The sequence below is a fragment of the Hippocampus comes genome, unplaced genomic scaffold, assembly GCF_001891065.2.
Source record: "Hippocampus comes isolate QL1 unplaced genomic scaffold, H_comes_QL1_v1.1 scaffold74, whole genome shotgun sequence".
NCBI lineage: Eukaryota > Metazoa > Chordata > Actinopteri > Syngnathiformes > Syngnathidae > Hippocampus > Hippocampus comes.
In genome coordinates this window covers 535,578-547,126 of record NW_017804812.1, presented here as the reverse complement: position 1 = coordinate 547,126, position 11,549 = coordinate 535,578, and the positions used below count along the sequence as shown (strand labels likewise).

The 11,549-nt window shown below is 44.3% G+C and overlaps 2 protein-coding genes, 1 long non-coding RNA gene and 1 other non-coding gene across 8 annotated transcripts in view; 1 reads left to right on the top strand and 3 right to left on the bottom strand.

Annotated features, from left to right (window-relative positions):
- Window positions 1-5,591, bottom strand: part of kctd17 (potassium channel tetramerization domain containing 17) — a 10,191-nt gene extending 4,600 nt beyond the window's left edge. For 2 of the 5 annotated variants that reach the window (XM_019863913.1, XM_019863920.1), the window contains exons 1-3: window positions 5,017-5,587; window positions 707-815; window positions 350-441 (exon numbers count right to left, since the gene is read on the bottom strand). In XM_019863913.1, the coding sequence (XP_019719472.1) occupies window positions 350-441; window positions 707-815; window positions 5,017-5,349 (534 nt within the window). In that variant the 5' untranslated portion in view covers window positions 5,350-5,587. Of the gene's footprint in view, window positions 1-349; window positions 442-706; window positions 816-5,016 lie in introns of all 5 variants that reach the window. The other 3 variants (XM_019863929.1, XM_019863935.1, XM_019863944.1) reach the window with 2 other exon arrangements.
- Window positions 5,592-6,077: 486 nt separating this feature from the next.
- plbd1b (phospholipase B domain containing 1b) lies at window positions 6,078-11,350 on the bottom strand. Its single transcript, XM_019863849.1, has 11 exons — window positions 11,045-11,350; window positions 10,491-10,713; window positions 10,125-10,208; window positions 9,857-9,998; window positions 9,641-9,784; window positions 9,304-9,442; window positions 8,516-8,716; window positions 8,283-8,423; window positions 7,970-8,155; window positions 7,178-7,284; window positions 6,078-7,034 (listed from the first exon to the last, which is right to left on the bottom strand). The coding sequence occupies exons 1-11, from the start codon at window positions 11,109-11,111 to the stop codon at window positions 6,858-6,860; spliced, it is 1,611 nt and encodes a 536-aa protein (XP_019719408.1). The 5' UTR covers window positions 11,112-11,350; the 3' UTR covers window positions 6,078-6,857.
- Window positions 7,284-9,391, top strand: LOC109512269 (uncharacterized). The gene is made up of 4 exons (XR_002167488.1): window positions 7,284-7,412; window positions 7,995-8,202; window positions 8,295-8,375; window positions 9,307-9,391. It is a non-coding gene; the product is annotated as an uncharacterized LOC109512269 (long non-coding RNA).
- Window positions 11,226-11,298, bottom strand: trnar-ccu (transfer RNA arginine (anticodon CCU)). Its single transcript has one exon. It is a non-coding gene; the product is annotated as a tRNA-Arg (tRNA).
- Window positions 11,351-11,549: the final 199 nt, after the last annotated feature.

Here is an 11,549-nt window from a genome sequence, read left to right as displayed (position 1 = left end):
CCCCCTCCCGGGCATGTACAGTTAAGTGCAGTACAACGCAACACAGGCAGAGTGGGAGTATGCCGGGGATGGCCGTGATTATATAAGTGTGAGTGCAACCACCCTGAAAAAAAAAAGAGAGAGAGAGAGAGACACACAGGCGGCCGCAGCATTCTCCTTCGAGAAGCGGAAAAATCTCCAGTCACGAATTGGGAATTCTTCCAGATGGTTGCCTTGATGGCAACGTGGGTGTAGATGAAAAAAAAAAAAAGTGCCATATAGTTGAAAAAAAGCATCTTCATCCAGAGTTCGACTTCTGATTGATTTCTTCGGTAAAGCTGTGACGGAAAAACATCAGTGTGGGTTATACCTGCGTGGACTTGGAGTCCCTCTCGATGATCCGCTCCTTGATGAGTTTAATGAGCGGGGTGATGTTGTAGAACTCGGCCTCCTCCAGGACTCCTTGGAACAAAAAGAACGTGACAGGTCAGCTCGTGTGCGCCGACGGCGGCCGGCCTCCAAGCGCTCAATTTCATTTTTCACAAATTTGACACCCGAAATGAATATTAATTAATAGCAGAAGTGGCATGGCACAAAGTCGATGTTATTCTTTTCAACCAAAGTGTCTCTAAAAGATGATCCTGTGGTGTGGAGTGGGTTAAGAGTGCTTTTTCGTCTCGACAAAAACGACCAGGTGGAGTCTATAAAGAGTCAAAAGTAGCGGCACCTTCTTCCGCTAGCTCCTTGTTGTAGACCAGTTTGCCGTGTCGCAGGTAGTTGAGGATGGGTCCGAAGTAGGTGGGGTCTCGGTCGATCACGTAGGCGCCCGTCTCATCCTGTTGTCGCATGAGAGAACCAGAAAATTTAGCACCGCCGTGAACATTTGGCTGGCACAAAAACCTTCTGCGGTCACTCACTCTTCAGATGTCATTTGTTTGACCAGGGTCGGAATTTTAAGGAAGGGGAAACGAGAAGGGCGACATGAAAGGCTTCGAACGCACCAAAACTTTTGACTATCTCGGTGACGGATGAGGACACAAATGACGATGTGTCGGGAGAATAAGGCCAGCTGCAGCATAATCACATTAGTATGTTTTGGGAGTGTCCGTCTGCAAGCGAAATCCACAATGTGAGTGGAAGGGCGGTGGTGGTGGTGTTTGAAGACTTAACGTGACTCGCCAGTGTGGGCAGGAGCTTCCTGGTTGTGTCAGTTTCATAAAAAAAAAAAAAAAAACACAAAAAAAAATGGTATAAGCTAGGGTGTCACTTTGTGTACGGAAACGTATTACGTAACTCAGTCATTCGAAGCCTTTTTAGCCATGTTTCAATACACACTGTAAGAGTGTGTCCGCAAGATGTTGTTTTTCACCTCGACTGTACTGGAGAGGATATTAGAGAGAACGTGTTTACCCCCCCCCCCCCCCCAGCCACCCCCCACGGAGAGGTTAAGTACACACATCCGTTGGGAACTAACGCAAAGTCTATCTGCGTTCTCTCAACGGAATTGGCTACTTGGGCGTCATCACAGCCCGCGGGTTTAGGAATCACTGCACGAATGCATCAAAATGGTTCATCAAGTAATCGTATTGTGTGTGTGTGTGTTTTTTTTTTTTTTTGAAGTAAACATGTCTCCCTGTGTGTTTATATCATCCCACGACACAGATGAGGTGATGAAGCGAGTTCAGACTCGCGGCGGAATCCACAATTGGCAGAGCGCGACGGGCGAAACACTTCCAAGTCAACCGAAAAGGGGCGGGAAAAGGCAGAAATGCGCACGGGCACGACTTTTTTTTTTTTCAAATTGACCTCCGTGAGCTGCTGAAATCTTTAAATCGGCGTCCAATACTAAACACACACACACACACAACCTATGTCAACGGGATGATGTGATTCTAATCTGCAATCCCCCAATCCTGTTACACCTTGATCATCGTCACATCATCCGAGCATCAAGATGGACATTACCTTCACCATGTAATTGGCTCGGGGCACCCTGACAACTGATACTAAAACGGATTAAAGCTCACGTAAAATGGGATTTTCAAAAAGAAAACACAACCCGCTCCAAAAAAAAAAAATGAATGAACCCTTTCACGCACCCTTGTAACCCGATAACATGGTAAACCATCCACTGTCGTCACCGCTGTCCCTCAAAAGGGTTGACAAGCTTCGAGTTTGAAATGAGGTTTGTTTTTGCTGGTCTGTTTGACGTAAAGGCGACAACTTGCAATTCAATTGTTTGAAAGCCGATGAAGAATGACTGTGTAAGCAAGTTGTCAAGCGAGCATAAACTTTGACTTGATGTGGAATTAAAAACCTCTCCAGTGGCGAAGTGGCCCAGTGGGCGGGATCATTTGAAACGTATCCCATTCGGGGCTATTTTTACTCGATATGGGAAAAGTGATGTCGGAACAGAGCGGGCTAGCGTGGGCAGTTAAATTTCGGAGGTTTGTGCGCGCTAATTGTGAATAGAAAGGATTTGGAAGATTCCCCCTGCGGAATAAAAAATGATTACTACCTCGCAATCTCACACTGTTATCACTCAAGCCACTGAGACCAGAATTTGCTTGCAACATACCGATTATGCAATCAAACTACATTTCCGTTCCGGGCAAGCTGGCAACTGAACCGCTGCTCTGCATTTATTTGACAACCTCGACCTCAGTCAAACGTCACCCTGCGCGGAAACCCAAGCGTGTCTCTTTTTTAAATGCAGCGCTTGTGCCACAGATGAGGAAACAACTGGAGTAATGACTGCCTGATATAGGATAAAACCACTCAGGCGTGACTCTCGAGCAGGGGGGGAAAGCCCGCCATCTGATACTAAAGACCTTCGATATCTAGAAACCATGTCCGACCTCGCCGATGACTTGTCTCGTGTTAGAGCAAGTGTGATGGAGGCGACGAGCACGCGCTCGATCTCCTTCAGAGTTCAAGGCCTGCTGCCGTCGGGAGAAAGAATGAGAGGCGGCTGAGGAAAAGGGGAGAGGAAAAAAAAATGCTGAAAAAGCCGCGTGGCTTCGATTAGAGTTAATTGACAATTCAATTTCCACAAATAGGACTTGGCTTCAGACAGAAAGCTCAAATATGTGCCAGCCGTGTTGCTCCCATTAAAAAAAAACAAACCAAAAACGCCGTACGTCATAGATGGCTCCCTTTTCACCTCTCATCGGGAAATAAATTTGTGTATCATGGTAAAGAACTTTATAGGCATCTATAAAGTTGACATTTACAGCAGAGTTTAAAAAAAAAAAATGAAATGCAACAGCCAAAAAGCTGCAAAGCATCTCGACAGTGCCACAAAAAGAATAAGGAATTGATTTATTTTATGCAGGACACAAATAGCTGAGTAGTGTCCAGAAAAAAAAAAAAAGTACAAGTGACAAGAGATTTACTTTGCAGTGGAAAAAAAGGGTTAATCGTGCTTGAATAATGAATTGCAGGTTCCAATTTACTGCGGGTCGGTCCGCCATGAATTCCTTAGCAATACTGCAAATTGCGTATCCTATGCGATCCGTTGTTTTAAGAAAAACAATGTGAATGTAAGCCGGACAACGTGGACTTACGTAGAAATGAATGCAACGCTCCAAATAAACGCCACATTCATTATTATCAAGTGTCTTTGTGACCTTGAATATGAAGATTCTGACCACCAATAATATGACACTGCAAAAAGTACATTTTGTCATGTACTCCAAATGCCAGATGCAACCCCCCCCCCATCCAGCCCCTATTGATGTTCAGTGGCATTTTGAAGAAGAGGCAATGAGCAACGCCATTCGACCCCAAGCATCCTCTCCTCCTGTCGCACACGCTTATCAACATCTCAATGGCAGACGCAGAATAACAAAAGCAGCATCATTTCAAATGCATCCCATTTGTAATCTTCGGGAATGCCGCACTTGAAGAGGATGTCGCTCTCTCTGCTGTCGAGCCACTGGGACTCTGCAGCCCCCCCCCCACCCCCACCCGCGCCCCCTCCCCTGCAGAAGAGAAGGCACGTGTTCCTCCATCTGACTCCGGCTCCACTCACACCATGGAAGGATGCTGAGAAACACACATGCACTTTGCGCTATGCATGAAGCATAGCAAATAGGAGTGGATGTGATAAGATGGAGACAAAACGCTTTTTTTTTTTACATTTGCCTCCTTGTTTTTAAGATCACTTATGACTTAATTCTACATTGGCGAGCCATCGATGCATTTATTTGGTATCGTACTAGTGCGGTGAAAAGTCCATGCACTCGTACTTTCTTTTGTCCTCATTTGTAAGACAATTCAGGGCAGTAGTTGAACGACGATGGTTCGCTAAACTCAATATACGGTATATGTCATATAGTGATGGACCATATTCAGGATTTGCGTGTTTGTAATAAGATGAAGACGACTAGTACACTGAATTGTTATACTGGTGTGGGAAAAAAATGTACTAGCACATGAACAATTCAGTCCACTCGTTGGATATTGAATAAATAAATATAATACGTGGGTGGGCCGACCTGGTAGGGTGCAGTGCAATGCTAGGGGTGGTGCACGTGAACTGCAGGACATGCTTGGATTTTATATTTTATTTTAATATGTAATTACACATCCACTACAGTAGGAGGCAGTTCGTTGGTCTATTTTTTTCCCCTTTGTTCGTTTTCTTGCATATTTACAAAGCAGAGATGTACTTATAAACAGCTTATAGACAAATGAGAATGTTTATAGTCATGGGAAGAGGAGGGGAGAGCCAAGTATGTTCTTCAAAGAATTGAGAAGCACTGTTTTACACACAAAAGACAATGAGAGCAAGTTTAATAGGTCAGATTAGGACTTTCAGAGGGCTATTTACGAAATAGAATTTGACTACAGCGGTTATAACAGCAGTTATTATGGTAATTAGCCACATTGTAGGGACAATATTACATTATGCAGGTGCGCCATGGGATTTTTTTGGGGGGGTGGGCGGTATAAAAAGTGCAGAATGGATCTTGGGTTGGTTTTAACGACCTGTATACGGTTAAGTGTAGACCGGGGTGTCCTGGTCGGGCTCACCGTGTCCGAGTGCAGGTCTTGCTGCTGGCACAGTCGGTACAGGAACGAAGTTTGCTCTTTTAGGAGCGTCTGCCTCGTCGTCAGGAATACGGTTCCGCCGACGTTCAGCCGAACCCATTTCCCATTATTTCCACCGCCGGGGTTGATGACCGAACCGTTACCGAGGTTATGCGACGTCTTCCCCCCGGGTTCGGTCGAGCTGGCCGGCGCGGAGGTCGCGGTCTCCCCCGCCTCGTTGTCTTTGTTATTGTTGTTATTATTGTTGTTGTTGTTGTGGTGGTGGTGGCAGCCGTGGAGCGCAGGTTCCCACTCGTCGTCCGCCGTGGTTGCCATTTGGAAAAGGGCGCTTCTACTCGCCGAGTGGAGCCCAGCGAGTTGGTGCCTCCGCGTTTTCTATCGCTTACCAACCCGCAGCGGTTCTAGGCGTGGCCTGGAAAGAGCCCGGTGCATTTTGGTCTTGGTATTTTTTTTTTCTTTTCCTCTGCAGTTTGCAGGCTGTGCATTTGCTACCTTGCGCCTTCCGTTGAGAATCGGAATCTAATTCGAGTCGCAATTAGAGAAGCCATCAATGCTGTTGAATCTCACGTACGTCATCTGCAATTCCGAATCCGCACGAAAACGTCAATGAAATGCACCACACTCAGCAGAGATGCCGAATATTCTATCGATTCATGTTTGCAGATTGCACCAGACGAGTTCTGCTGGTCGAACTTGGCTTTAACATTATTATTTTTTTGACTAACCATCAGAGGAAGGACAAATCCTTAATCATTGAGAGCCAATTTGTGGATTATCTAAAAACAAATCTAAAAGATGATCGGTTAATTAAACTGATTTCGTTTTTCATCAGCCAGCACAACTAATTTTGAAGGTCCTGGGCAGATTACATTGACATGGCAGCACATGTCCGAAATATAATTGGATAAGAAAATCCAACATTAACATGTACACGTGCTGGAAGCACAATAGACTTTTGCCAGTAAATAAATCCAATTAAATTTGAAATTTAGGTCAGAAATAGTTCTGATATCGTTTATGACAACAGAGACCCCCCCCCCCCTGTGCCAGACCTGCTCGATTTCATATAAACAGTGTGAGTACTTGGCTCCTCTTCAACGTACAGACTCAAAGCTCCTTGACTATGTTGCTCAACTGGGTATTCACTGTTGAGCGTCTTGCTCAACTTCAGGAGGAAGTGAAAATGAAACATGCAGGCGAAACAAAGGTGCTCCGCAAACAAAGTCAAAAACAAATTCACTTCAACGGTGCACATTAGTGTATTACGTCTTTCGATTATAAACACTGTGTACAAGAAGTACAACAGTCAACATGTCTTATGAGATTCCTTGAGACTCTTGAAACAGAAGTACATTGTTTGCCTGGATGGTCACAGACACAATAAAAACCCTCAATCAAGATTACCAGAGAGTCAAGGTGGAGACTGAATGCAGGAATTATTCAACCACAATTGTTTGGCAAACCATAAAAGGAAAACCTTGGCCCATTGGTGTCGGGAGTAAAAGCCACATAGTGTGTCCTGTCCCATCAAAGCGCTCCGTGTCAAACAAGCCCTGCGGTGATTTCACTGAGAGTTAAACATTAACATTTACGGGTGATGCTGGAGGAAAAGGTCAGTATCCCCCCCTCCTCTGGGGAAAAACACTTTGCATTGTATCCAAAGACCCGCTCGACCCAATCTGCAAACAACCTGTGTCATTTCTCTTTGTGTCGAATGCCAATGAGCTAATTCTTGCACACACAAAAAAAAAAAAAACGGACAAAACATGACATTGTTCCAATGTAGTTAGAACTAAACACGAAAGAGGCGATGGCAGGCACATTTAGGGTCGCTGGAGAGCGTGTTTCATAATGACAAAGGAAAAGTTGTACTTGAGAGGAAGACCCTCGTGCGTGGTGATGTTAAAGGAGCGCCATGAGAATGGTCGCAGACCCCCCTGCGTTGTGGGGCCGTTTATTGCTTCCGCGACCAGCCGGAGAGCCATCTGGTAGTCGGTCACCTGTGTCATGAGACAGGAGCGGTAAATTGGATGCAACAGACAAGATGATGAACATCATGTTTTAACTCTGCTCCCCAAATCTCCCATCAGGTCATTTTGACCGAAGCGGCACAATCGACGGTCACAAAAATACATTGATTTACCTTCGTGTCATAACACCCGGCGGGGCGTGGTCTCCTTAGGCGCAGGTCGTTACGGCAACAAATGGTTTTGCATGGATGGCCCTTGGCATAAGGATCTCTTTTGTAGTCTGAAACACATCCGATGTAAGATACGCGTCTTGCAGCCACACAATTGGTTCCAGTTTCAAATTATTATTATTTTTTTTTTTCAGCACCAGCTGGTGTGGAGGGCGTGCCTCTTCAGCCGTGCAACTGTGTGGTTTCAAATCAAGTATTTAAGGACTGCCAAGTATGTCAAATTATTAACCTTGCTCGCCGTTTATGCTCAAGTGTTACGTTCGAGACCTCTCGTTCATAGTCGTTTTGCTCTTTTAGTTCCTCGTTTTGCAAGTATTGGAATTTTGTCATTTTAATTTTTTTTTTTTGTCATGTAAATTGCCTTCGTGTCACTTCATTTGTGTCTCAGTGTTACTATTAATTTGTCTTTTGCAAGCGTTTTTTGTTTATGCCTTGTTTTTCCTTCTGTGTTTTTGATGAACATTTCCATTGCTCACTTTTTGTCTGTGTCTGCATTTTGGTTGATCCAAAACATTATTTCGTTCGTTCTCAAGCCTGTCATCGGCATTGTCCATAGATGTTTGTGTAAATGGTTGTTTTGCTATATGATATGTGCCATATTTCAAGAAAATGAGAGGAGTCTACTTTGTTCACGCCCACAACGGCGCCTCTGCACCAGTGACAAAAATAGAGCCTATTGTGTCTTGACAAAGGTTCATTTTTGAACAACATGAAAGATTATATCATTGCACTTACTGTTGTATCGCATGATGTGCTTGAGGGACTTGAGGTCAAACACCTTGGCCTGATCCCTGCGGAGGATTTTGGCTCTGGGACAAAGATCGTAAGAAAAGTCTTCGCCGTATCTCCTCCACATCACATCGTACCCACTCAGGTTGTAGATGTCAACATGAAATGGAATGTTGTAGGACGGCCAGTATCCTGAAAGAGAAAAGAAAATCGTATCCAGATAAAACAACAACAGAGAGGTTGGTAGGAAGCTCAATTTACTCTCTTACATTTTTGGCTGACTATTACTGTCATAAATGTGTGGATGTTTGTGTGTCACCTCCTCGTAAAGCTTGAGTCTGGTCCGTGTGGAGAACTTTCCCAGGGATCTGCTCCACAACAGTCAAACCTCCCGTCCTGATACTATGTCCAGGTGATACCTTACTCAGGTCCACCACCATGTACTGGCTGTTATACGTACCTGTGTTACGTAAGAAATGTGGCTTTATTCCCAGAAGGAACATTCCGTGAAGCAAAATGAAGCTTGGTCACAACCATCGCTTTCGTTCTAACCCGAGTTGTATTTCGAGAAGATCTGCGCCCACTCCTCGCCACAGTGCGCCAGGCTGTTGGCCAGGCGTACTCTCTGCCAAGCCAACAGGCTGTGAGGGCTGAGCTGAGAAAACAAGGAGGTGTTGAAGACACTGATCGAGGTTTGAGTCAGCAGCAGGCCGCTACCGAGCAGGTAGAAGTCATCCAGAGATGTAAGGAGGCCTGTGGAATGAGGAGGAAGATAATAAGTAGCTTGCAGGCAATATGCAGTACTGAGATTTTGTTATTTGCAGGAAGTGGGCATCCCTGTTGTTGTATGCTAATGACAATTGTTATTTCACGATCCTATATTACATTACGAAAGGGAGGTCGAACGCACGGGGAATCTGCTGGTCCTGCCCTGCCATTCGTTTTAAACAGTTGATGCTGTCATAGAGCAAGAAAGGATTCTCTTCATTGTAACAAAGTGAAGTCACATCCTTCCCACTCTAAAAATAGCACAAGTTGTATTCGAATAGCAACAGAGCCTGTAAGAGGATTTTTCCTGACCTGGGCTCTGACAAATCTTTTCTGATGAAATGACTTAGCCTGCTCTGACCTGACTTTGAGGCAAAACGCTAGACATTGTGGCTGAGATTTGGATGCGGATGTGCACACGTTGCATGCCAGAGCAGAGGAATTACTTTAAGAGGGCAAGGTTCACAGTGCATTTGGTTCTGGATATCTTCTCCCAGAAAGACGTTGACCTGGAATAGTCAGTGTTTATTAGGTGACTGTTAATATTGAAGGTGAAATGTGTATGTGTGTACCAGGGTAACTGCTGAATGACATTTTTCCAGTGGCCCCATGAGACACCCTGAGGTCCCAGTGTTTATAGATGCGCATGGTGGCCGCATAATTGTACCAGCTGGAGTGGCCCAACAGCAGATTCTCAAAGCCAGATGTCACCTGGGACGCAGAGAAGAAACGGTTGGAATGAAGCTACCTCATAATCTAGTCCCATTTCATTTTCTGGCGAAAACAATGATTTGTAGTTTGCATCTGGTCATGCTATTTTCTCATTGGGTAAGATTATCCTGCATTGGCTCACAGGTATCCTCACTCTCATTTGGACTGCAAGCTTGTGCCAAGCGAACCCGGCCTGACCTTTATGAGAGCCGTGCAGTGGCCCATTCCGGGCATTCTGAAAGCAGTGGGCCCGGCAGAGTCGGGGCGAGGTGTCAATGCAGGGACAAGGTCCAGGAGGTCACCGACACCATTCAGAAACTGAACAGCAAATGCAGACAATGGCTGGGAAGGGAGAAGCGTGAGATCAGTATGATGACAGGGTGATAATTATCCCCAAAAAAACACATTACACACATCGATGTGTTTGCTTCTGGCCCACTGTGCAGCTCCAGCATTTAGGCCGTCCAGTTGGGCTAGGATCAGTCCCAAATGTTTCCACAAGAAGTCACTGTTCTGTCTCAGCTTCACTTGCTCTCTGGCCCACTGGTCCTGTTTGCTGTGGATCAGACAACATCGTAGCCATGATTTACAAGGTGTGATGTAGTTTTGTTCAAATACTGAGAAAAAAAAAACAGTCAAGGCATTCACTTCTATTAATGTGATACGTAAATGTGAACTTTACCTTAGGAATATTTTCAAGGGATTCAGAACCTTCTCATCCTTTATTAGCTGTTGATACATGTTGGAGTAATGATTAAACATCTGCCTGCAATGAAATAAAAGTTTAGACAAAAAACAGTACAATATAAATTTGCATTATTTGTATTATTACTCTGTGCTAGCATGATTATTCTGTTACTGTATTTCGCATGTGAAACAGCATATTTAGATTTACAATTAAGAACGTTATGTGAATTTTACACCTGTTCTGAATAAAAGGAATTTACTGTGTGGTGTTTAATACTTCAGCGCTTTTAAAAAGCGTGGATTTTTTTTTTGTTTGTTTTTTGTTGTGGTTACACCATAAAAACGAATCCCATCCTCTGACCCGGCGGTGAAGTAGCCTTCTAGGTAGCCAGCCAGAAAGAATGTAGTCTCATCTCGCTGTTGGACACTTCCGTAACCAGCGCAAATCTCCAAAATGCTCCAACCAGTGAGGTGAAGGCTATCATTGAAGTAACCATACGCACCACCCTCTGTCTCCTTCACCCCCTCCTTCAGGATTACCCTTTTCTGGGCAGCATCCCAGTACACGGTGGCCTCCTGGAGGTCTGTCATTGTAAGAGGATGGTTCAGGGTCACAGGGTTGAGGTTGAATAACACACATTATGGAACACATGTTATATAGCACTGTTACCGGCATTCAATTATTTAAATAACATGTTTCTGTGTTCTTCTTGCTTGACTTGTTTTGCTCCTGGAGGTCAATAAACATGTCTCAATGAGTATTGGGCCAAGTATGTAGGATATATAAAATATGCAAGCTCTGACATGTAAATTATTAGATTTAACAGAAAATCCTTGTGTAGTTTTAAGAAGTATAATTGAGAGAAGAATTTAGATTTTACTTAATCTAACTACAAATATCAATAAAGTACTCACGCCAAGTGTGCACTGATGCAGCCAAAGCATTCAAAAGGATGCACAGTTTAATACCCTGCTGCTCCATTTTTTGTTGATAGTTTCCTGCAATTGTCGCGTATTTCCGAAAGCAGATATTCCTAGTGCAGGTGTCGTGAAGTGTAAGAATGATTTCACGAGCGTTGGGGGAAAAAATAAGCACCACCCCAGATGGGACTCGAACCCACAATCCCTGGCTTAGGAGGCCAGTGCCTTATCCATTAGGCCACTGGGGCTTGTCTATCTCGGGTTACAATGTTAATAATATCAATGTCATCACTGACATTGCTGAAAAATACATAAAACTACTGACAAAAGCGAACATTTTTTTGGTTAAACAATTTCATGCAGTGGGAGGCAATGCCATCACCATGGTGATTCAATGTCGAACGTTCCATTTTCTCGTCTTTACAGGGTTCTGTCTCTTTTGGAGAAGCTAAAACGTCACAGAATAACATACAAAGACTGATGAATGCATATTAAATTC

Excerpts from the sequence above, each read along its gene's own strand:
- plbd1b (XM_019863849.1), bottom strand. The coding sequence starts at position 11,111 with ATGGAGCAGCAGGGTATTAAACTGTGCATCCTTTTGAATGCTTTGGCT. Across the intron at positions 8,717-9,303 it reads GTCATTCAGCAGTTACCCTG|GCCTCCTTACATCTCTGGAT; the intron begins GTACACACATAC and ends CTCATTCCACAG. Across the intron at positions 7,035-7,177 it reads CCGGGTGTTATGACACGAAG|GTGACCGACTACCAGATGGC; the intron begins GTAAATCAATGT and ends CTCATGACACAG.